The sequence below is a fragment of the Spizellomyces punctatus genome, assembly GCF_000182565.1.
Source record: "Spizellomyces punctatus DAOM BR117 chromosome Unknown supercont1.1, whole genome shotgun sequence".
Lineage (NCBI taxonomy): Eukaryota > Fungi > Chytridiomycota > Chytridiomycetes > Spizellomycetales > Spizellomycetaceae > Spizellomyces > Spizellomyces punctatus.
This window is the reverse complement of record NW_015971537.1, coordinates 245,892-268,328: the sequence shown is the minus strand read 5'-3', so window position 1 is coordinate 268,328 and position 22,437 is coordinate 245,892. Positions and strand designations below refer to the sequence as shown.

At 47.6% G+C, this 22,437-nt stretch overlaps 13 protein-coding genes across 13 annotated transcripts in view; 6 read left to right on the top strand and 7 right to left on the bottom strand.

Moving 5' to 3' along the window:
* Nucleotides 1-2,403, bottom strand: part of SPPG_08818 (DNA excision repair protein (rad2)) — a 5,553-nt gene extending 3,150 nt beyond the window's left edge. The window contains exons 1-5 of the mRNA XM_016756956.1: nucleotides 2,019-2,403; nucleotides 1,829-1,950; nucleotides 1,561-1,759; nucleotides 752-1,494; nucleotides 48-688 (exon numbers count right to left, since the gene is read on the bottom strand). Coding sequence (XP_016612416.1) covers nucleotides 48-688; nucleotides 752-1,494; nucleotides 1,561-1,670 — 1,494 coding nt within the window. The 5' untranslated portion in view covers nucleotides 1,671-1,759; nucleotides 1,829-1,950; nucleotides 2,019-2,403. The remainder of the gene's footprint in view (nucleotides 1-47; nucleotides 689-751; nucleotides 1,495-1,560; nucleotides 1,760-1,828; nucleotides 1,951-2,018) is intronic.
* A 287-nt stretch (nucleotides 2,404-2,690) lies between these two features.
* On the top strand, nucleotides 2,691-6,862 carry SPPG_08817 (uncharacterized protein). Its single transcript, XM_016756955.1, has 9 exons — nucleotides 2,691-3,409; nucleotides 3,489-3,518; nucleotides 3,592-3,849; nucleotides 3,943-4,062; nucleotides 4,121-4,301; nucleotides 4,361-4,747; nucleotides 4,819-6,461; nucleotides 6,520-6,724; nucleotides 6,819-6,862. Exons 1-8 carry the CDS (start codon nucleotides 3,179-3,181, stop codon nucleotides 6,622-6,624), a joined length of 2,955 nt encoding a protein of 984 aa, XP_016612415.1. The 5' UTR covers nucleotides 2,691-3,178; the 3' UTR covers nucleotides 6,625-6,724; nucleotides 6,819-6,862.
* Nucleotides 6,635-7,990, bottom strand: SPPG_00104 (uncharacterized protein). The gene is made up of 2 exons (XM_016748441.1): nucleotides 7,264-7,990; nucleotides 6,635-7,191 (listed from the first exon to the last, which is right to left on the bottom strand). Exons 1-2 carry the CDS (start codon nucleotides 7,966-7,968, stop codon nucleotides 6,772-6,774), a joined length of 1,125 nt encoding a protein of 374 aa, XP_016612414.1. The 5' UTR covers nucleotides 7,969-7,990; the 3' UTR covers nucleotides 6,635-6,771.
* Nucleotides 7,991-8,081: 91 nt separating this feature from the next.
* Nucleotides 8,082-8,949, top strand: SPPG_00103 (uncharacterized protein). Its single transcript, XM_016748440.1, has 2 exons — nucleotides 8,082-8,306; nucleotides 8,359-8,949. Exons 1-2 carry the CDS (start codon nucleotides 8,163-8,165, stop codon nucleotides 8,839-8,841), a joined length of 627 nt encoding a protein of 208 aa, XP_016612413.1. The 5' UTR covers nucleotides 8,082-8,162; the 3' UTR covers nucleotides 8,842-8,949.
* On the bottom strand, nucleotides 8,884-9,758 carry SPPG_00102 (uncharacterized protein). Its single transcript, XM_016748439.1, has 3 exons — nucleotides 9,637-9,758; nucleotides 9,357-9,580; nucleotides 8,884-9,294 (listed from the first exon to the last, which is right to left on the bottom strand). Exons 1-3 carry the CDS (start codon nucleotides 9,748-9,750, stop codon nucleotides 9,072-9,074), a joined length of 561 nt encoding a protein of 186 aa, XP_016612412.1. The 5' UTR covers nucleotides 9,751-9,758; the 3' UTR covers nucleotides 8,884-9,071.
* Nucleotides 9,759-9,890: 132 nt separating this feature from the next.
* Nucleotides 9,891-10,988, top strand: SPPG_00101 (uncharacterized protein; the record flags this gene model as incomplete). Its single annotated transcript, XM_016748438.1, has 7 exons — nucleotides 9,891-9,967; nucleotides 10,027-10,147; nucleotides 10,216-10,231; nucleotides 10,285-10,402; nucleotides 10,464-10,578; nucleotides 10,649-10,697; nucleotides 10,754-10,988. 7 exons carry the CDS (start codon nucleotides 9,891-9,893, stop codon nucleotides 10,924-10,926), a joined length of 669 nt encoding a protein of 222 aa, XP_016612411.1. The 3' UTR covers nucleotides 10,927-10,988.
* SPPG_00100 (uncharacterized protein) lies at nucleotides 10,926-13,672 on the bottom strand. The gene is made up of 10 exons (XM_016748437.1): nucleotides 13,283-13,672; nucleotides 13,193-13,210; nucleotides 12,988-13,124; nucleotides 12,756-12,897; nucleotides 12,193-12,691; nucleotides 12,105-12,125; nucleotides 11,912-12,036; nucleotides 11,624-11,854; nucleotides 11,421-11,551; nucleotides 10,926-11,366 (listed from the first exon to the last, which is right to left on the bottom strand). Exons 1-10 carry the CDS (start codon nucleotides 13,640-13,642, stop codon nucleotides 11,003-11,005), a joined length of 2,028 nt encoding a protein of 675 aa, XP_016612410.1. The 5' UTR covers nucleotides 13,643-13,672; the 3' UTR covers nucleotides 10,926-11,002.
* A 113-nt stretch (nucleotides 13,673-13,785) lies between these two features.
* Nucleotides 13,786-15,102, top strand: SPPG_00099 (uncharacterized protein). Its single transcript, XM_016748436.1, has 2 exons — nucleotides 13,786-14,171; nucleotides 14,227-15,102. Exons 1-2 carry the CDS (start codon nucleotides 13,801-13,803, stop codon nucleotides 14,906-14,908), a joined length of 1,053 nt encoding a protein of 350 aa, XP_016612409.1. The 5' UTR covers nucleotides 13,786-13,800; the 3' UTR covers nucleotides 14,909-15,102.
* On the bottom strand, nucleotides 14,927-16,446 carry SPPG_00098 (cardiolipin synthase). Its single transcript, XM_016748435.1, has 6 exons — nucleotides 16,077-16,446; nucleotides 15,717-15,990; nucleotides 15,535-15,620; nucleotides 15,403-15,471; nucleotides 15,249-15,340; nucleotides 14,927-15,180 (listed from the first exon to the last, which is right to left on the bottom strand). The coding sequence occupies exons 1-6, from the start codon at nucleotides 16,395-16,397 to the stop codon at nucleotides 15,093-15,095; spliced, it is 930 nt and encodes a 309-aa protein (XP_016612408.1). The 5' UTR covers nucleotides 16,398-16,446; the 3' UTR covers nucleotides 14,927-15,092.
* A 675-nt stretch (nucleotides 16,447-17,121) lies between these two features.
* SPPG_00097 (uncharacterized protein) lies at nucleotides 17,122-17,998 on the top strand. The gene is made up of 2 exons (XM_016748434.1): nucleotides 17,122-17,527; nucleotides 17,590-17,998. The coding sequence occupies exons 1-2, from the start codon at nucleotides 17,171-17,173 to the stop codon at nucleotides 17,722-17,724; spliced, it is 492 nt and encodes a 163-aa protein (XP_016612407.1). The 5' UTR covers nucleotides 17,122-17,170; the 3' UTR covers nucleotides 17,725-17,998.
* Nucleotides 17,999-18,000: 2 nt separating this feature from the next.
* Nucleotides 18,001-19,024, top strand: SPPG_00096 (uncharacterized protein). Its single transcript, XM_016748433.1, has 2 exons — nucleotides 18,001-18,760; nucleotides 18,832-19,024. Exons 1-2 carry the CDS (start codon nucleotides 18,038-18,040, stop codon nucleotides 18,991-18,993), a joined length of 885 nt encoding a protein of 294 aa, XP_016612406.1. The 5' UTR covers nucleotides 18,001-18,037; the 3' UTR covers nucleotides 18,994-19,024.
* Nucleotides 19,025-19,275: 251 nt separating this feature from the next.
* SPPG_00095 (thermoresistant glucokinase family carbohydrate kinase) lies at nucleotides 19,276-20,130 on the bottom strand. The gene is made up of 2 exons (XM_016748432.1): nucleotides 19,892-20,130; nucleotides 19,276-19,822 (listed from the first exon to the last, which is right to left on the bottom strand). The coding sequence occupies exons 1-2, from the start codon at nucleotides 20,072-20,074 to the stop codon at nucleotides 19,448-19,450; spliced, it is 558 nt and encodes a 185-aa protein (XP_016612405.1). The 5' UTR covers nucleotides 20,075-20,130; the 3' UTR covers nucleotides 19,276-19,447.
* A 122-nt stretch (nucleotides 20,131-20,252) lies between these two features.
* On the bottom strand, nucleotides 20,253-22,166 carry SPPG_00094 (uncharacterized protein). Its single transcript, XM_016748431.1, has 4 exons — nucleotides 21,717-22,166; nucleotides 21,072-21,650; nucleotides 20,609-20,981; nucleotides 20,253-20,543 (listed from the first exon to the last, which is right to left on the bottom strand). The coding sequence occupies exons 1-4, from the start codon at nucleotides 22,009-22,011 to the stop codon at nucleotides 20,417-20,419; spliced, it is 1,374 nt and encodes a 457-aa protein (XP_016612404.1). The 5' UTR covers nucleotides 22,012-22,166; the 3' UTR covers nucleotides 20,253-20,416.
* Between the last annotated feature and the right edge of the window lie 271 nt (nucleotides 22,167-22,437).

The window sequence follows — 22,437 nt, the reverse complement described above, 5'->3', positions numbered from 1 at the left end:
TATGTCAAAAGTTTTTGTTCTTCAACGCTGGTTTCTGGATAGGTAACCTGGCCGTCTTCAAGTGGGTCAGGGGTGTTCCGTAAGGGTGAACGAGCCCACCCATCTACATTCTCGTCTTCGACCCTCAGCTGGCGGGCTTCATCCTCAACTACAAATGCACCCTCCTGTTCATCGTCATTGCCCGATTTCGTCCATGAATGTTTCTCTTCTAGCTGCAGCGTAGTAACCTCTTTCTCCACTTCTGTACTCCACCCAAGCGCAACATCCTTTCCCCACGCATTAGATTTGTTCTCTTCCCATGTATTCTCACCAGTCCAACCAGGATCCATTGCTGGTTGAGCGTCCCACCCACCTTCAGTGGCTACCTCCCTTCTGCCAACATAGGATTCAGGTTGAAAACCAGAGTCAGGCCAGGCAGGCACTGGAGATGAACGGTGCCCACCCCACCCAGGCTGTGGTGGTACGTCCTCGTACATGTCGGTAGAAGGTCCATCTTCTGTTGGGCCCTCCGGTGGTCCTGTGGCGAAATACTCCATTATTTTTTCAATTGGGAGGTTGTCTGGAAGGTATGCCTGAAAATTGGCAAGGAGAGACTTGTCCTGGTCCTTTTCGTGACTTGTCATATCCACATTAGTATCCTGCTCCATTCCCGATACTGCGGATGCCGTATAAGGTGGGGTTGGAATGTCTGATGCATCACCGGGCTATGTCAGGTCATCGAATTAAACTTTTACGCAATACACTAGTTCACCTGTTATCTCCTCAAATTCTTCATCATCGTCGCTGTCTACCTCGGTTGCTGGGGTAGTATGATGATGCTCGGCAGTGATAGTATGATGCTGCTTGGCAGTGATTCTTTTCAACTGTTTCTTTGCGGGCAATCTCCTGACGGATGCCATACGAGCATCGACATCGGGCTCAATTTCCTCACCCGATGTCTCCTCGGATACCTCACCATCCTCATCAACTAGATTAATCACAGTGGGGGCTATACTAGGCTCATTTTGAAAGCCCCCTGCCCCTCCTCTCTCTAGTTGAGCATTCAGCTTGATGGTATGTCCACCTGTGTCAGCATTCTTAACTAGCATGTATTCCCGAGCTCTCTCGCTTGCAACACGCTGTGGGCGCCGCGCGTTCTTTGCTTTCCACTTTTTCAATCCGGGATTGCTCGTGACACCAGCGTTCTTTGCCAAGTTCTGTAGGCGCTCCGTCAAATCATTGCGTTTCACGAGATGCTTTATCTGAAGTGCAGAAAAAGCCATAGGATTGGGAGCAGCATTCACCAGCCCCGCCAGTCGTCTGTGGTCCGCTTGCCGTGACCTATTTTTGAGTTCAGTTACGATATCATGTTGGGTTTCAATAGGAAGGTCTTTGAAAGCTTGAGCATCGAGATTAACAGACGAGAGGTCCACATCGTTCTTATGATTATTGATAAAATCTCGCATTTCCTCCTCGGTAACAAACCGATGATCAACGAACGCGGCAGTGCTCACTCTAAATTTACAGGACATGAGACATTGCACGCAGGGAAACCTTCATACTTTCAAGCACGAACAGTACCCACTCTTCGACTTCCTCTGGAAGTTCGTATTCATCCCGTTTCCCCTTGCGATTAGAGCTTCGAGGATTATTGCTTTGTGGGGCAGGTGCAGGTGGCGTGACATGTGCATCTTCCGTCTGATCTACGTATCGAACGTCTTGGGGAAGCTCTTGCAACGCGTCTGAACGCAGCAAAGTGCTTTCAAGAGCCGCTGGTGCACTTTTTGACATGACAATTAATGTTTATTAATTGAGAACAATAGTCTCCACCAAGGGCAATTCACCGAACCTGGTTGTCTCATCGGCCTTTGACTTTTGTAGTGCTTGTAGTTGGAGACGCTTGTAGAGGATTTTGTGCGCCGTCCGTGCCAAATTGCTCTTTGCTGTGGTTTTTCGCCTTCGCCTTTCAGTCTGAAGATGGATATAGTTCAGATAACTCTAATTGAAACTACAAGATCATCACAAGGAACAAAGTGTACCAATGCAACCCTCTTCATCGCCGGAGTGTCACCATCAAACACAAACACTGGTCGTATACCGAAATAAAGCAGCTTGCAGATTCTGCGATAAAATCCGACAATGTGCGCCCCTTTTAGGAGATTGCCTTCTTTATCTCGCATGGCTTTGAGGAACTGGTGCAGCCAGATGCTTGCATCAATCGCCAGTTTCTGGCCAGCAAGCGTCTCGAGTCTCCTCGGTTTTGCCGCTGGTTCCAACAGCTTCCATAGGCTTTTTACACCCATGTTTGGGCTGCAAAGTCCGTAAAAGAACTTGCCCGCGCTGCGCAATCGAGCAGGCCAAGCAAACGAAAAGAGATTGTCAACAGTTCAAAAAGGCCGCCAAGCGCTTGGCTTTGCAATCATGTGCACGTGATCGTAGGCCGATTTCGACCTTCCTCCATGTGCTGCATTTTCCAAAATCCTTTTTGGAGGTCGTCGTCAACTTGGCAACACAACAACGTCGTTTGCTCCCGTAGCCCCCGTAGCACACCTTTTGAACATGACTTCTTGCTGTCATTTCCATCTCCATCTCATTTCTTTTCAAATCTCGTTCTGCGCGTCTCATTTATCCATATTTGGGCGGCGGTTTGAACCAACTCCCCGGCCAGCACGGCGCTACACCTTTCCGTCGGGCTCTCCGCCGCCCAAGGAAATCATTTCAGCTGGAGATCTTTACGCTATCGCTGCTTCGCGCCCTCGTGTGCTTGCTTCACATACGAGCGACCTGTGACCATTGTTGGTCAAGGTCGTCTTTAAACACTCGCTTGATTCTCTGCCTTTACCACACGAAAACACCCAAAAACCCCGCCAAAAGGTCCGCAACGACATTTTAACACTTTTGCAAATTCCGGGTTCTGCAAGGACCAGCAATAGCCTTAGGACACGCTCGCTACCAGTACACTTGACGCCTTTACACATATTGTACACTTGCAAATTCGGGTTCTGCAAAGACAACACTGTGGTTTCAATAGTTTCTCGCTAGGACACTTGCGTCCGCACAATCCTCGTCTAGCCTCAAGGTAGCCAGCACACGGAAGAAAGCAGAGGCACGAGTCACTGCCGTATCTTTCACTCATCCTGCCAGAAAATAAAAGAATTCGCCCTGTAAACAAGCGCGGTGTCGAGCCGGGCCGCGCACAATGGGGTTCAATGGACAGGGTTCGGACGGGGACACGGACGACGAATATGACATTGAATCACCAGATATAATAGACCCAGACGAACCGATAGACTTTGGATTGGTCTATGCACTTCATACCTTTGTTGCGAATTTGGAGGGCCAAGTATGCGTCCTTAAAGGAGACTCGTTGGAGCTGTTGGACGACTCAAATTCGTATTGGTGGCTGGTGAAATGCATCAAAACAGATGAGGTACGTGCTGGAACCATATCAAGAGAGCAATCTGAACCAGAGTTTGCCTACGTTCTTACCTTATTCCAACATCCAATAGATTGGCTATATACCCGCGGAGAATGTCGAGGTACATTTGTGTAGTCTTCTCTTACAACTGATTCCGCTTGTCTTCTTACGAAAAAGCAACATCATTCCGTTAGACTCCATTTGAGCGCCTGGCTCGTCTGAATAAAATGCGAAACGTGTCCGTCACCACTGTACAGGAAGAGGATCTAGAACCGCCACCGCCGTCCCAAACTGGAAAGCGACGGAATATCGTCTTTCCGGAAGACTTTGTAGAATACATCGATGCTAGTGACGATGATGACCTGTCTGATGAGTTTGACGCTCCAGAAATGGGCACTATTCCTCGACAACAAAAGTCAAATCACAACTCTCTTAGTCGCAATTTCTTGACGGTATGCAGATGGGGCAGTTTATATGTTGAAAATGTTGGATTGAATGCAGAGTGTGCCATTTCGTGGTCTGAACATTGTTCATCTCTCGAATAGAAATTGCTATCGCGCACGGGTAGCAAGAAGGCCAAGGAAGTAGCAAATGCCGCTCGCTCACTAGAGCGGCCCGTGGTGGTGGAGACCCGAAGAGCACCATCGAATGAGGAGCTGAATAAGGTGAGATAACAACGCTTTAGATTGTGTTAAAATCAGCTAATGTATAACCATCTCGTAGGAGCCAATTAATGTACTCCGAATTTACGCCGGAAATGTTGACCTGAAAGCAACCTTCAAAACCGTGAATCTGACGAAATCGTTGACGGCATCGGAATTGCTTGCGGTAGCTTTGCGGCGATTTCGCGTACCTGGAGCGACTCCGAACGAATATTATGTGAGCGTGCTTCACATGGATTCACGTACGTATCAAATAGTATGCGATGAAGCCGTGGCCCTTTCTAAGACTTCTGTGTTACAGAGGAGAAACGGCTGGGAGAAAATGATAATGTCTTCAATGTACTGGAGGAGCTCCGCCATAAGGGTTTACCTGGTGTTGGGGACTCTGCCTCCGTCTCTCATGTCGTCAATAGCACTGGTGGTATCAGCAGTGTTCGTATGACGGACGACAACATTATCAAAGTGATAATTAACAAGAAGCTCAACCTCTTTGAGAAGAATTATCACTTGATTCGTATCTTTATGTACGACGAGTCGGACCCAACTGGAAAGATGCGCACCTACAAGACCATTGGCGTGAATAGCAATGTCACAGTCGGCGAAATTATTGACATGGCCTTGAAAAAGTTTAAGATACGATCAAGCTCTTCCTACAAGTACACCCTGCACTCTATCTTCAAAGGACAAGGTTCGTATCTGCTATCTGTATCCTCCTCCTTCTGAAACCTTAGCCGGTCTGACAGCAAATTTGTTGTTAAGAAATAATGCGAGAAGATACAGAGCGCGTCTATCCGATCCTGATGATGGCAGAAGGCACTGCAGAAGAAATTGATTTTGTTCTACGGAAAGAATGGACCGGGCAAGGCACTGCACCCGCTCCTTCTCTGGCTTCTTCGGTGGACACAAACCTTGGAACTTCCTTGTTGGACGACATTCAGAGCATTCTGAGTTCGAAGCCCGCCTTTCTGGAGGAGTTGCCTGCTGCTGGTGGAATGCCAGATTTGCGAGTATCTCCGCAGCTCTCTACTGACAGTATTGACACCAGTAGCGTAACATCCAGCAACTCCCCCATGCGATCACGAAATGACAGCTCAGATAGTCTGTCGGTAGAACAACGACAGCTCTCACCGCTACGAAAGGAAACGAGCGACCAGATGATCGTCAAAGAAATCACTCACTCAGACTTCTATGATACTACCAGCTTGATAGGTCGAATTTTGAATGAAGCTCCTCAACCGCCTTCGGTCCTACCAAGCAAGGCAACCCCACCACCACGGGTCAACGCCCGTGCGAGTTCCTTACGCTATGACCCGGGTGTCATTGCGCAGGCAACGCTGATGAGACTGGACAGCAATGCAAGCTTTTCGGAACCACCGCCTTCGAAGAAGAATTCGACTTTGCATAGTGTCAGGGAGACACCGCCCACTCCTCCTGCAAAAGACAATCCTTCAATTGAAACGACGATAAATTCCAAGTCGACGTATTCATCCCCACCCGATCTATCGCCACCTGATGCTCTACGACAAGGAGAACCCCAGACTCGACAAGCGGTACCAATACTAGAAAACGTCCAGCTACAAACACAATCGTCTAGCGTAAAGTCAATGTCACCAACCGGCACCGCTGCTACTGCTGCTGGTAAGCCTACCACTAACGGCACAGTCTCTCCGCTGGACGGCGAGGCTGTTAATTCTGCGATACAAGGAAACGGTACAACCAAAGCCAGCCGGGCCAGCATTACAGTCAACCCTGTCCGATCAAGTCGAGCCAACTTTGAAACAATGGAGGAATATCTGGAAGAGATACTGAAAGGAGCTGATGTACAAAAGTTGCGGAGTCTGGAGGCGCGTTTGCGAGAGACAATCCCAATTCCTCCACGAGGGTCTTCTAAAGCAGCCGTGCCAGAGCTCGCCGTGTTACCAAGACCGTACGATGACTGTGGACTGAATGAGATACTCCGTCCACGAACCGTCTCAATGGACTCTACCACAGCACGAAAGAATGTTCGGAAAGGATCAACAGCGAGCGTGTCCCTGAGCGACGTTTACAACACATTACAGGCCGACCTAGAAGAATCCCTCCAAAGCACCCGCCGCCAACCAGCTGTTGACTCAAAACAACCGGAGGAGTCTGCCAACACCTCACAAAGCTCCTTTGACTCGTTCACAAGCGCCTCGGAAGGCGTACCAGACGAGCCTGCAGATGCATCACCAGCAGAACCGGCCGTACCGGCCGTACCGGATGTAGGAAACCCATCAGAGGGGCGTTTAGGAACGCCGCAAATAGCAAATACTTCATCAAGTCATGATCCAGAATCATCACGAGAGGACATTGCTGATGACAGTGCAATTGTGTTGGAAAAATACAAGGAGGTCGAGCAGATGCTGAACACAATGCAAGCGGTAAGCTTTGTCTCTTCTGATTATACTATTGTTCTAGCCCTAATCAGTTTTGCTTTAGGACCTGGAAGCTCTTGTTGCAAAAGCCGTGGATGCGTTCCAAGCCGACCCGCCAAATCCACCACCTGCATCACACCCACGAGTTTCCTCAGCCGATGTTACATAAATTGACCACATTGCACCTTACATATTATTCTATTATGTGAAATACAATTTTGAATTTTTTTACTTTTGGAAACTGTGCTGCAATTTTCTCTTGAATTAATGTGAGTGTTGGCTCAACATGTCAAGATTCTGGAAACTTGCCATCTTTTTAGGCACTTGGCTCAATGACTATTGTAAAACCACCCTCTATACCAGCCGTACTACCTAACGAACTGCTACTGTCTAAACCCCGCTGCGGCACCATCCCCTGTTCCAGATGATACATAGCACTATTGTTGAAATGAGACCGCAATCCACCTTCCCCGAGCCGCTCCAACGTCAAATGTGATCTACCCGGATCCGCCATATTTGCATTCAACCCCAGATGTGATCGTTGTTGTTGAAGTCCAATGTGGGATCGCAAATCTCGTCTACGGGTGCGTCGGGTTGTTGTAGCTGTGCTCGACAGGCTGACGTTCGAGTCTAGGGTGTTTTGGGATAAGTTGGTCATCATTTGTTCAAAGTATTGGGATCGACGGGCGATCAAGTCCCGATGAAGAAGGAGGAGATCGGTTAAAATGGCGTCCATCTGCAGGACATGAATTTAGAGGAGCTCGACTCTGAGCGTTAACCTACCCAAAAAAAAGTATAAAAGCCTTACCCCTTCCTTTTTCTTTCTCCATCCATCCAACTCTTTCAACAATTCTGCCTTCACCCCCGAGGTCTTTGTGATCTCCACCGACGTCTCCCCAATCTTTGTTTCCAATTCCAGAATTCTATTCACTAAACGCCCCTTTTCTTTCAGATCCAGCATCCCGTTCTTTTCCCATCGGATGTGGGGGAGCTTCTCAACCACCAGTATGGATCTTGCGGTTAACTGTGATATGTACTCTTCTATCAACGAGGTGGGGGTTTGATCTTCAGCCTGTTCTGGTTCTGGTTCTGATGATGAGGCGGGCTTTGCCGACTGGGGACGGGAGGAAAGGGCGGTGCTAGGTGCAGAGTCCAAATTTGCAGTAGAACTAGGTCGAAGGACAATAGAGCCCGGTCTTGACATTAACACTGGTGACTCTCGTCCTCTGGGTGATCCAACTAAACTTGCACGTCCTTTTCGCTTATCAAGAAGCGCAAGCCTCGCCTGTTCCCCCGACCCACTCCCCGTGACGGACATGAGCGGTACCATTCCGGTTAAAGCATCCTTCTTTTGTAATTCATTTGCATTACGCTGAATTTCGCTTCGTTCTAGCTCCCTTGCCCTCTCGACTTTATTAACCGTGTCTTGGAGGGACGTCGGTATTGCAAAGCGGGCCGAGAGAGTAGGTGTCGTAGAGCGGCTCGGAATTTCGGGTAGGATGCCATCGTTCATGGTAGATTGAAAAAAGAAAGTGGTTTAAAGGCAATAAGGTGATGCAGCGAAATGGTCGGACGATCACCGCGGTCCCTATCACGTAAGCAGCTTTGTCACAGGAACGATCTATGATTTTTACCGCTCCCGCATCGTTTGAAGGAAACTCTTCCACAATCGCCTTCATCGCATCCCACCGACACTGGAAAAGAGAAATGCCCGTCCGACCTTCCATCAAGTTCTACTATGATGTTGTCTCGCCTTACTCGTACATTGCCTTCCATCTCCTGAGGAGGTACCGCCCAACTTGGAACTTTGACCTCGTTCTAGTGCCCATGTTCCTTGGTTTCACCCTAAAGGTAAATGTTCATAACACTTTGCACGAACGCAAGGATTCTCACATTATTGCAGAACGTAGGAACACCACCACCAGCTTTTAACCCCGTCAAAGTCGAATACATGCGCAAAGATATTGGAAGGATCAAGACCATCCACAATATTGAGATGAACGTGTTCCCGAACCCGTTTCCAGCCAATACACTAAAGGCCATGCGCCTACTCCACGCTATCAAACTGCAGGGCTCGGCGGAAGTTTTGGAGGACGCTACCGTAAAATTATTTGCTTCATATTGGACCAAAGGAGAGGACATCGCGTCTCCTCAGGTCCTTGCTTCCTGCGTGGAAGGAGAAGAGTATTTGAAGGCCATGGAAACGCAACAGGTAAAGGATAGTCTTGTTGCACTCAGCAAGGAAGTAGTGGAAAAGGGTGTGTTTGGTGCACCAACGATGTTGGTTGATCGGGGTGACGGGAAAGCTGAGGTGTTCTTTGGAAGTGATCGGTTGGATCATGTCGCATGGTTCCTAGGGAAAGAGGTCCCGAAAGCAAAGATGTAAAGAGATGAACGAGTTCAATGGATACATTATTGAAGGGGCAAGGGATAGATGGCTGATGTCACAATTTATTGTGTTATGTAGACGCCAATAAAGAGATGTTAGATCTGATCGCGCGTGGTCATCAATTGTACTTGATATCGCAGGTTCTCAAAACCACGGCCTGTCTTGAACCGTTGATAGAAAGCAAGGTGCAACATTATTGTAATTCCCTGCTATATTGCCAATATCACCTATCGCTGCTCATCACACTTTTGTTGATGCTCTTCAATATCCACGGCATCCCATGGATACACGACCCAAAGATCCTCCACATCCAATGCAGCAATATACTCCACTTCCTTGGGTAGTGTCCCTCTCTTTTCCTTCAGCTTGTTATGAACAACAAATACCCCTATTGACACACCTTTTCCCAAGTCCCGACGCAAATTCTCAACCGCATATTCCAGTGTTGTCCTAGCACGTCAGACTTAAGACCCACATCCAAGAATACTCCATGAAAAAGGAGCGAACGTTACCTCGTATCATCAACCTCATCCACCAAAAGCACATTCCGCACATCACCCCATTCATCAGCACAAGGCCATTGGGTCCGTTTTACACCTGTGGCGCCAATATGTTCTGCATCGTCATCGTAGAGTTGGAGACCAATTACACGGATTGGAACAGTTTTCTTGTATCGTGCTTTAAGGAGAGTGCGAAGAATTCGGGCCGGTATAAGCCCACCGCCACTTATGGCTACCTTAGGCAAAACTATTAGTAAGGAGATGTTATGTCGTAGTGAGCTTCAGGTAGTACCAAGGCATCTGGGACGTCTTTGAAGGAGGGAATGGAAGACTGTATGAGCGCATGAATCTGGTTATATGAATAATACTGTTTTGCTGGTTCTGCTGCCAATTTGGATGCAGCCATCTCGTCTTCGTAGCCCAAGACAAGAGCGAATTTGATCGAAGTCGCTTAACACTCACGGCAACGTGGCTTGGCCTGCTTTCGTAATCAACATGAACCCGCCTTCGTTCAGATCTTAACCCTTGCTCAAGAACAATGAAACCATGAGTGGTTTACCTCGAGAAGTTCTGAAATGGCTTCAAAGCCTGGATCTGGCGTACCCCATAAAGAATCCAAAGCGGTGCGTAAAATGAGCGGCTCTTCTTTCCGCTCTTCATCTTTGCTTATCCCACATTGCAGAGACTTTAGCAACGGATATCTTATTGCCGAAATCTTTTGCCGATACTACCCAAATGATCTTTTGCTCAATGTTCAGCAATTTTATACGGGGGATTCGAATGCTCAGAAAGTGAAGAACTGGGTATAACCTCTTTCCTTAATACTATCAGTCCTGTGTTCTCCCTTTGGCTAATATTGTCCTCATCCTAGGAACAATTGGAAAAATGTAAGAATCAAAGAATCAAAGAATGTAAAACTCTCCCTGACCTATTCTTCAAGTTTTTAAGAAACACGATATTGGCATTCCGAAAGAGGCCATGCATGCTGTAATGACCTGCCAGGTGGATGCGGCCACGCTCTTTGTAGAGAATGTGTACATGATGTTGACTAAACGACGGTACTGCACATACAATTTAACTTGCATGAAGATATTATATGCTGAATCTGTCCTGCGATAGTATTCATCGACCGTCTCATGAAGGTCTCCCGGCACCAGAAGTGGAGCTTGTGCCACATTTCGCACTTCCAACTACTTCAAATATTATCAGATGTATTGGCGAGTCGCCTGAAAAGGTCAGAAGACGTATGGCGCCATTATCTAAAAGTGTAAAGCGGTTTATAACGACTCTTGGTTGGTCCTTAGGCACAAGCTATCGTTGAGGCGCATAAAGAGTATACAAAGCATGTCAGAGGTATGTTTATTGTGGTTTTGGTGATGCTTAAAGTGCCTTTGTTCACCCTTTCGCAGCTCACCGAGCCCAAGAGCCCACTCGTCCTAAACGTCGTCCACTCGCCGAACCAAAGGACGATAAACAGGATCCTATCACACAAATATCCATTCCAGACACACTCCGCTCCGGTTCAACCGGTATAGATCAATTGCCCATTCAGCACATTCAAGTCCACCAAAACATGACATAGGGTATAATGCACAATTGTATTTACATGGGTACATTAAAAATATAAAAGGAAGATAGTGCCTATCCGCTGTTGCCAATCACGTCGCCTGCGACGTTACAGTAGCCGCTGCCGAGGCCCGCTCGGCATCCTCCACCATCTTCCATACATCCATATAGGCTTTTTCTACCTTTTCTTTGTGTCCCTCAGCCATTGTTCTATACTTCTCTTCTTTCTCCTTGTCACCTCTGCGTTGATATATTTCGATTAGCACGCGAGCACAAACCAGTGCAAAGGACTCGCAATGGGACTTTTTTGCCATAATGTAGGCGGTCGCTACCATCTTTTCAGCTTGCATTGAGTCGACATTGGAGAATAGCTCGCCAAGAAGTGCGACATTGATAAATCGGAGTTGGGTACAGGAAAGGGTTTCGCAGATTTTGATCGATTCTAACAGATGTAGCCTAGGATCTTGGTGAGGTTTGGATGGCGATGGTACTAATACAGATGTGACTCACTTGGTTTGTCGAATGTCTTTATTGATCATATGGCTAACACCTTTGACCGTCCCAAGCAAGGCTCGCTGTCCATCCGAGAGACTTTGGCCGCTCTCCTGCTCACGGTCCAAATCCTCCAGCATCGCAGCTCCCTTGAGGTATGATGGAAATGAAATGAGATGAGTTCTTCATGCATCCTTGCTCCTGGAAAGCGAGATACCAACCATAGAGCGATCGCCAATGGTTTCCGTAAAGTACAACAAAATGAGATGAATCTTGGCAATGTGACGCACATTCGCATCGTTGCCCTCCGCGGCGCTCTTCAACCACCATTCAGCCCTTGCGTACTGCCCGATTGCTTGATAGAACATTCCCCAATCCAGCGATACGATGGGCTGGTACTTTCGCCATAGCACAGCATCTGCTGAGCACCATTCGACCAACTTGGTCATAAACTAGAGATAGCTGTTAGATGGAACACAAAGTACCAGCAGTGGCGACAAGCTCCTTACGCGAAAAACATCGCAGAATTCGCCCCTCACAATTCCAACCTCGGCAAAATGTCGCAGAAGGACGACCTTGGTTTCCGCAAGCCATTGTCGTGCTTCCACCATTTCTTGCACGCTTCCAGTTTCAGCTGCACACAGCAAAGGCACTGCTGTATTAGATGTATGAAATGGCAGACAAAGAACCTATGGAACTCACTGGAAATGTTTCCTAGTTCCTCTACAACCAAGACAGGCGGATGGTCAGCAGGCATATAGATGGCCAGTAGAATGGGAATATTACTCACTCTCTATTGTCTTTATCCCTTCCAGAAAGTGCTTCTTTGCTTTAAAGTTATCGTTCAGTTTGTGGGCGATGCCAGAAACCAAGAATACCAGCGCATAAAGTTTGTTTCGTGAATGCAATGTAACTGGTACTGTATCAAAGCTATCTCCTCTTCGAACTGTAACAGTGGCTAATCCCTTATCAATTTCCACGTTTGCTGACATGCTAGGATGCTCGACGAGAGCATGCAGTGCTGTTAATCGGTTCAAAGCGTCCTTCGCTTTTCCGAGGTGGATGAGATGGATGATAAGGATAAGGGAATAGTATAAACGGAGGTGCCCATGCGAGACAAGTGCCGTGCCGTTATCTGTGACAGGTGGCATAGATGTATCGTTGCTGTAACCGATATCGGCAGGCACCTGTGGTTCGACAAGCTGCTGCAGCTGTGAAATCGCATCTTGAGTGAGCATATCGTGGCGAGCCATTAACGTGTGGTGAGCAAGGAACAGTAGCAAAACGGCCTAGATATGGGTTTTGTGAGATGGTCAACGTGTCCGCAACCCCCAGCTTCGCCAGGAGACGTACTTTCATGTCAACGTCACCCCGTTTTCCTGCTTCCTCGGCTCCTGACATTAAAACAGAAAAGCAAAGTTTGATATCGCCTTCTCTAGCGTGTAATTCCGCTCGTCGTTGAATGAAATGGTAATACCATCGTGGCATACCCAACCTGAGATAAAAAATGCCAAGAGGGAAAACCAAAAGCTGTCATCAGAACTGAGCTAAAGCTTTTGTTGAAACCATGAAAGACGTGACGAACCGTAAAGCGTCAGCGGCTGCCTGTTTTAACACATTTTTCACAGTTTTCCCACCCGAGCCACTTGGATCAGCTTGGTAAATTTCACATTGCAAGTCTTTAATAATAAATCGGAACTCGAGCATTTGCTCATCGCTAGTCTGCAACGAGGATATCAGATCTGGGAACTAAAATGATATAGTACACTGCCGGATTATACGGTGCCCACCTTCTGTATTAGCAAGATCTACAGAACACAAATTTGGAATGAGTCCTGCGCATTCATTGCAAGCACAGAGTTCTAGACTAGGGTACAAACCGCTTTCTGCAAATGTGTATCGGCTTCCGGCAAATTGAACGTGTGGGCCAACAGAATCTGTGCAAGCCGATACCGGGTCTTTACTTCGACTTTCAGGGGAAGCACACCAGATACCAAGACGGCTTCGAGGCAGCGGACAGCCGCTACAACGTGGGTATAAATGGACGTTGTGGTTTCTTCTTTCTCAGGGTAATTGGCAGCGACGAGGGACGTGGCGGTTTTCAGGTAATATTCTGCCAGCGCCCATAACACCTCATATGGTTGAGAAATTGGAGAATCAAGAGCAACTTGCTCGTTCCCAAGAACTGGAGGCGGATACGGCGTCGGAACATTCACTTGCTGCATGTCTCGTTGGGACATGCCAAAGATCTATGGAGGATGGACTGGATCCTCCAAACGCTTTGATAAAGTCGTTGGATTTCATTAACCCATTTTTGGCTAAATGAAGCTGTCGGGCGCTTTCCAGCAAAAACGACTTCCAGAAGGGCTTTCCTCGCAACCCAAGAAAACCGAGGGGGATGGCTTCAAGACGACATCGACTGCCAACCTTGCTCAAGACAATCATTCCTTTAGGCGTTTTACTGACTTCTATTGCGCTGCTCCTCCTCTCGAGGCCTGTTCAGGCTCGCATGCTGCATCCCTTTCCCTCAACGACCTTCTCCACCAGTGAGCCAAATTGTACTGGAACGTCATTGTATTCCCGACTGCCTCGCAAATTCGAACCCTCAGATTTGGTCTGGGATCCTTCCAAACAGCTGTTATATGTAGTCAGCGATAACGGGCGCGTTGCAGCGCTGGACAATGTTGGGACTGACAGTGAGGATGCGGCTCAAGTATGGAAGCTGGGAAAACAGTTTGACTTGGAAGGATGTACGCTTGTACCCGGACGGTATGTGAAACCATCTTCTGACTATGGGGATTTTATAGCTCACTTTTCTATTTAGAGCAGATACCATTTATCTTGGGGTTGAATACCCTGCAGCGGTGTTAGAGTACAACCTCAACTCCTCGTCCATCGTTCGTGAATGGCCGCTGCAATCATATTTCGACCAGCACCCGGTTCCAGCGGATCCAGATTCAGATCCGAGTCAAGTAGACACAAACAGTGGTCTGGAGTCACTAGTATTTGTTCCATCGTCAGCTTCAGATTGGGGTGGATACTTTTACGTCGGCCGACAAGAGGATGCGCGTGTGTTCGTTTTCGAACTCCCGGTTTCGGAACAGGCATTAATGATTCAAAGTGAGCTACGATTCAGGGGATGGATTCAGCCGCCAGGTCCCGGATACGACCTCTCAGCAATGACTCTCTGGCGGAACCACCTCTGGTTGCTGTATGACAAAGCTTACCAACTACTGGCATTGAAGTCCGTCAGCATACTACCAAAGGAGGGGGCGGAAATGCAAATTGAGGCAGCGACATTACAGGCCGTCTCGCAGATGTCCTTTGATATTCGCGGACAAGAGGGCTTGGCATTTGTCGAGGAGGCGAATGGCACAAAATGGGTTTTCATTGGCGTGGATCCGCCAAAACGTAAGGGGGCTAAAGATCTTTTGCGATACGACCTCGACACGTTCTTTGAGTGCTTTGCAGACAACGGTTTAAAAAGCATTCCTACGAATGTCTGAATATTTGCAAGTGGAAGCTCCCCAAAGCAATGTATATATCATGTACAGTCGTTAGTATTCTACAGAAGTATTTTAGTCACTTTGTTTGTTCGATAGAGTGCCGGTATTTGGGCCCAAAGGGAACTGGTTCCGAGGATGCCATGCGTGTGGACATCTTCAGAAAATTTAATTATTATCTCCTATATTATTTCGGCTGCGGTAGTATCTTGATTACGCTTTTGTCTAGTGCATATTGCGCTCCCGACCAGATGGTAGTTATCCCCACGACCCATCTGCATCAAATCAGCGTGATCAATACATTACGACACCTCCGTGAAAGGGTTGATTGAAAGTGAAATACCTCAGCGCTTCTAATCCAACCCAGTCGGTAAAACCAAAAACTGGAGCAGCAAGGGATACCGACATCAATGTAAGTTGCAAAAGCGTGTTAATCTACAAGGTTGCGTATGGGTCAGTTTGTCAGCATAACGCGGACGAACGTTGTTCATACTCACCTTGCTGATCATTGGAGGATGGACTTCTGCAGAAGGAAGGGAGAGATCAAAGTATCGGGACACAGTTTTCTACAGTTGCATTTGATTAATCGTTCATATTGAATGTGTAAAACTTTGGCAATAAAGTCATACCGGAGAAGGTAAGGATTTATATCGGTAATAAGCTGTCCCCGCTATTAACCCAACATCTCGACCCAAAATCAGTACTGCGAGGGGTACTAGAAGAAAGTATATGAAACCCGAGGTTAGCAACCACCTTCAAAATATCTGCATATGAAGGCTTCGTTTATAACAGCGTCAGTACCAGTACTCACGTGGGAGCAAGTCAGCTCTCGCCAGCGACACTGTCAAAACCGTCATCAGCACCTTGTCCGCCGCAGGATCCAACGCCGATCCCAGGAAAGTTTTCATATTATATCGTCGTGCAATAAAGCCGTCAACAAGATCAGACAGTCCTGCTACAAATAGGGTACCCAAGGCCCATGTGAACTGTTCGCTGACAATAAGGTATCCAATGACGGGGGACAGCACAAGTCGCCCGACTGTCAGCGCGTTGGGGATTGTGTAAATGTTCTCCTTGGAAGAAGGCTGTTTTTGAAGACAATGGGGTTAAAGCAGGGCAGGGGACAAAACCAGAAAGAGCTAGACATCAATGGAATAGAAGGCAAGCGTACTTTTGGAACAGGTGTTGAGTTTTTGTCGTCATTGGAGCCCGTTGAGTAGCGGACGCTTGACCGCAAGAGACCTTGCGTCACCTGCACTCGTTGTACGCCGAGCGCTACTCGCTTTGCCAGGATATTCACGACACCTGAACCATTAACAATCGTACGCGGGGTTGAGAAATGCTTTATGCAGATGGCGGAATGTAAACTGGCAATGGTGGATCTTGTTGCAAGGGGTCCCTTTACGACCACCTTTGTCGTGCGATATAATGGCGGTATTCGTCCATGGCAGAGCAATACATTGGCTAGACGCAAGTTCGTAGTAGCGCTCATCGCCCGCAAGTTACTCGTTCAAATCCTTTGAAAAAGTTGGAGATTGCCAAAAATTCTTGGGTTTCCTGGTGTGAGTCACAAACCGAGAGGGCATGTCACCCACGGGAGGACATTCCGTCGTTCAGTCCAGCAAAAGGCCGTTAACGACAGGCTTTTAGGTTGACGACGGTGGGCTGTAAAGCTTACAGGAAGCTGATGGTTCAATGCCTTTTGATTCCGATCCGTAGGACGGATAAAGATCACTGTTTTGAGCATTAACGCCTGGATGACACTTGGGCAACTTGAGCCGAGATATCACTGTTCAATTAGATACTCATACAGCAGTATCATATTTCTTTCGCCGAGACCGTATCTAATATTGTTTCTATCACCTAACGACTCTGAGCATTGGACGTCCCCGATTCATTTCGTCCAGGTAGCAAACCAGGACAGTTGGAATATGCGACACCTGATAGCCTTTGAGCTAGTCATCCTCAGTTCTTTTGAACACCTCTGGGAAATCTATCCAAATATGCGCAAAGAGATGCCGTTTCTGTTAGGCAAAGGATGGCTACTCTGTTTGCATCAAAAGTCCATTTATCCAGTGCTTCTGCTTGTTCAACGGCCACAATCATATGTGCAGAACCATCGCATGGCCGACCTTGCATACGGCCGCGAGGTTCAGGCATTCCTCTCGTGTAGAACAGACTCGTAGCCAACAAAGGAACAGCAGATTCTGTTTGGAATAAAAACCGCACACAACGAAATCGCAAGTTGAAAAGTTGAAGTTCGAAATGTCGCGCGACCTGACTCACACACGCCTTTGGGTGTCCTCCTTCTCTCCCTCTCTCCATTTGGCCATGATTCGTTTGGTTGCATCCCTCCCCAAACGAACCTTACTGCAACCCACAATGTCTACAATGTCCGTCCGAACAACCACCAGCAGTACTCAAAACGCCCCATTACCTGTGACCCCGCTGACTGTCAAAGAACGCACCGAACATCTCTCAGTTCTGCAAGGATGGAAACTTGTAAACGATGGCAAGCGGGACACAATTCAAAAGTCATTCCGGTTCGAAGACTTTAATGAAGCGTTTGGGTTCATGACAAGAGTAGCGATGCAAGCAGAAAAAATGGACCATCATCCAGAGGCAAGTGAACGCACACTGGAAAACAGTCCGCGCCTTCCTCGTACTTACCGATATTTTCACAGTGGTTCAACGTTTACAACAAGGTCGACATAACGCTTTCAACTCACGACTGCAGCGGTCTAAGTATTCGGGATGTAGAGTTGGCCAGAGTTATTGATCGTCAAGTTGGAAAGGAGAGACCAGAGAGTGTGGTATAGGTGGAGCACCAAGTTACCCGTTCTAAACCCGAGGCCATGCTCGTGTAGAAAAGATATAAAAGTCAAGTAGATGCTCACAGGCTAGTTGCGCAGCTACCAGGAATAATATAACTGCTGGTTGACTTGTAAACGACTCTGGTCCTTGAATCTTTAAAAATAAAAAGCCCGAACTTTGAATAGAAATCGGTGATTTTTCGGAGGATTGGGGGGTAATCCTTGTGACTATATAAAAAGGACCATGAGACATAATTCAACCCTCATCATAGATCAAAGCAATTTAACACCAATAATCTTCTGAAAGCTGACTACGATCATGCCAGCACATATTGATATGAGAACGGCATTGCCCGCACCAGGACATTCCCAACCGTCGCCCATGAGCGTTTCGCGAAACCAGATTCCCTTGATCCTCTCTCGACGTTTTCAAAGAGCAGCAGGCTTACTCGGAGCACTCAATAAATCAGGAGAAGACGTTACTGAGGAGACCCTGGTAAAGCCGCACGGCGAACCACACAAACCGCGATTACCACCTATATCTCATCGTAATACCAGGCACTCAGAAAGCTCTGCCTCTTCAGAGCGGGGCATAGGGAATGCTGGCTCATCCCATCCCGCGGCTACCTCCAATGCTCTTGATTCACCCACACCCGACCGACCTTCGAATATTCGTCGGAAAAACTCACAAGCACCGAACCTACCACCCGCTACTCCCTACAAACCTTTCCCCCTGTCAGAGACCTCTAGTTTTTCCCCCGCCTCAATCCCAAAAGGCAAGCTCCGGTCATTAGCACCTCAAACGGTAGCGAAATACGAAGCATATACCGCACCACCAGCTCCAGTGGCACAAATGATTGAGCGGAGTGGGCAACGTGCAAAGGCACGATTACGGGACGAAAAGCGCCTCGTTAGGCAACAAATTGAAGCAGCGAGAATGAAATGGGGAAACGGAAAAGAAAGGGAAGATGCTGGAGAGGAGATGGCTCGACGAGCGCGAGAACGAATGAGAAAGAAGCTGAACAAGGCTTTGGCATTTAGAGTAAGTTGTCGCTGTGGTAACCTTGCGTTTCCAGCATTCGGTTTTTCACGTCAGGTTTTCTCACTTCCCAGGAAATGGAGCTCCAGTTTCTTGTTGAGGGCCAGCGGAACTCTATTGATGCCATCAGACTCAAAGAATATCTTGCCTTACGACCACATAAAACCATCGATATTCCCAAGGATATGTATACCGATGAAGACCGTGTACGTGTAGATCGGTTGCTAGCAGGTTAACTTAATATACGATCTCCACACCTGTGAGCACGATATGTAGTCCGATATTGTGCATACGAATGAGAACACCTCCATTTTCGCATCTCGCCGTACCACTGCTGTTCCATTGACAAACATATCAACCTGAAAGGCTGTTTTAGGAGCGCCTCGAGTTGAAGGAGGGCATCCGCTCTCGTCGTAGCTCCCGTCCTGTTTCATGGTAGAGCGGTGAACAAACAACTAATGCTTTGCCATAGCTTGACTGGTCGACAGCTGAATGATGATGGAAAATATCCATGGAACTCGCCGTTCGTCTCCGCGCGGTCGCCAGAGCACCTCACCAATAAATCTCATTATACCCTCAGATACAGAAAATAATATAACCTGAAAGATAATATGCAGCACTACAGATGACTATGGACCCTATACAAAATGTAGCAAAGGCCTTAAAACTACAAACGGTTGATGCTGCAAATCATAGACCAAGAGCCTCCTTGGCTCGCTGCAGAACTTCTTGTACAGTCCCATCCACACTGACTACCACAACATCAGGCTCTGACTTGGGATCCGGCTCTTCAAGAGTCGCAAATTGGCTATCTAATAATTGCATTTTAAAGAAATGGTGAGGACGGGATGCGACCCGTTTCGCGAGGAGTTCTTTGGACCCTTTGAGATACAAGAATCGGATAGGATGTTCTGGAGACCCCGCTTGACGAAGAAAATCTCTGTACGCTTTCTTCAATGCGGAGCATGCAAAGAAAATGTAGGCAGATGGTGTTTGTGATAACTGCTTTTTGATTTCTTCCACACACCGTCTGAGCCATGGCCAACGGTCCTCATCCGTCAGTGGCTAGACACGACAATAAAATGAGATACAGAGGTTTTTACAAACTCCGCATATTGCCTCCCTAGACCTTACCTCACCTCTTGCCATCTTTTGCTTGTTCTCTTCAGAATGGAAATCGTCAGCATCAAGGTATGCCGCATTGGGAGCAAGTGCGTCGGCGAGTGCTTTTGCAATGGTACTCTTTCCGCTCCCTGCTGTCCCCATCACAATGGTGACCTGACCAGGAACGGTTTTCCTACTGTCTGCTTGAGCCATGCTGAACAAGTCCACAGTGAATTGGGAGATGGACAATGTTCGTCTCCCGCTTTAGAACATTCGAAAGTCATGACGTTGAGCTTCGCGCTCCCGTGGTAAGCATTACATAACACAAAGACCGATCGTTTGATGGACAAAAAGCTCCAAGTAATAGAAAAAAGTCGGATTTTGATCATCAAAAAAAATGAGTGGATATTTGAAATAACCATACGTAGCATGTCACGGCTGAGAGATATGAGTAGAACCCAACCCTGCACTGTGGCTTCAGACTATTACCCCATCCACTACGCAGTTCTACGGCTTATACGCCCTGATATTCTACCCTAACAGCGAGTAGTGTGCCTATGAGCTCTTGTTGGTACTCGGACCTGCTTTACCACTGCTATCTTTTACATCCCTGATATCTTTTCTACATATTGGACATGTACGATTCACCTTCAACCATTGGGCGCCGCAAGATTTATGAAATCTACGCGATTCAAAAGTCCCATCAGCAAGTCTAAACAAGGATATGAACAGCAACGCGAAACTCACGGATGAGCACATGCGGGGATCATCATCACCTCGTCGCCTTTCTCAAAATCACTCATACAGATCGCACACGCCTTTCCCTCCTTTTCTTCCATATCCGCGGTTTTTTCTCCCCATTTTATAACGGGTAAATTACTGATTTCGTCGTCTTTCGCTCCACGCTCCTTGGCAGGGCCAAGTCGCTCTGCTAATGCAAGCATATCTTCATAAGTAGCAGGCATGGCATCAAACAATGCGCCTCCAAGGTCAGCGCCAAATTGGGTCACGAATAGGGGACGAAAATGAGAACGGTAAGCGGCGTACGGATTGTTTTCGCTCGAGCTTGAGGGTTCGACAGACGACATGAGATGAAGAGCAGCAAGCATAGGATCCATTCCTGTTTTCAAAAGTAGTATAGTGAGGACCTCTCGTACTTTTGCGGAGCATGCCGCTGAAACATATTCTGAGGAAATCATAAAATTCTTACCGGGAGAAATAAGACGACTGGTTGAACCCGTATTAGACCCATCTTCACCCCCTCGGCCAGCAAAGAATCCCCGATTCGAGTCATACCCAAACGTAAATGTTCGAACCCCACCTTCCGGTCTCCTCATTGCTGTTTGCCTTGTGGGAACAGATGTAAAGAGATGTGCCAAAACCGCAGACATTGGATCGTGAAGAGCAGCTGCTACTCTTTCGTCTCGATCTGATGCTGAACGTGACGAGGGATGAAGAAACGGGCTGAGGGAACTTGAAGGCCGAGATGAAAACTCTTCGTCGCTTTCACTCGGGTGGAATGGGTCATATCCTGACTCTTCCAAAGCAAGCTGTTGTGCTAATTGTGCGTCAAAGTCTAATTGTGATGAACGAGATGCAGCAGATGAAGGATCGCGACGCAGCGGGGTCATGGGAGGCTGTTCCCCGCCGCTCCCTCTTCGACTGGATGATAGTGATGGATGCTGATCGGTGTCATTGGAAGCTGATACTGCGGAAGGTACGCTCCTTGGTGAGAATTCATATCCGAATCTGTAAGAAGGAAGGGAGTGATCTTGCGTGGTTGATACAGCTGTGTGATATTATTACATGTGAGAAAATGCTGGGACACAAACGCGCTCGAAAATGCCCTTCTCACCTGTCTCGTCCAAGGCTCCTTCATGTCGTGCTCGCTCCTCTCTCTCCAGCTCCCTAGCATATCGCTCATCCTCTTCCGCCTGCTGTCGAAATCGCCTGTACGTTTCTTCGTCTTCTTCGGCAAGACGCATGGCCAACAAATGATCTTCTTCGATTTGACGGTCTGGAGTTGATGTGTTTTGTTCGGTTTGTCGCGTGTCTGAGCTTAAGGATGGGAATGCACCTGGCATATCATCACTGAGACTTTGCCCTGTCCGCTCTGCGTGTCGGCGCCGGTATTCAGATAGTTGGTCCATTATGACTTTTGCAAACCCTAATGGTTCAGTGTGTCCTCGCGCGCGCTAGTTTGATTAGTCGACTAATCGAAGAGAAAGGGAGCTTTATACTACGTTTGCAAGCCAAGGGATGCTTAGAACTCGAATTCCGTCTGCTGATCTCCAGCTGAAAGCTTGCGGAAAGTTGTGACGTCGTGGACTTGTGGAGGGATTGGCTAATGCGTGGCTTAGCGCTTACGAAACCCATGTCCGACAAACTGCTTGACCAGGTGCTGCTGTTTTCAAGTAGCCAGATTGAATATTGACGATTCCAGTTCTGTGTGCATTTATGATAGAGTAGTGACCACTATGGTTTATCTTGTGCATTTAATATACAAAGAGAGTTGACTTGACAATATATCACAACTATTCAATGTGGACGTCCATGAAGTCGCTGCAGCGACTTGT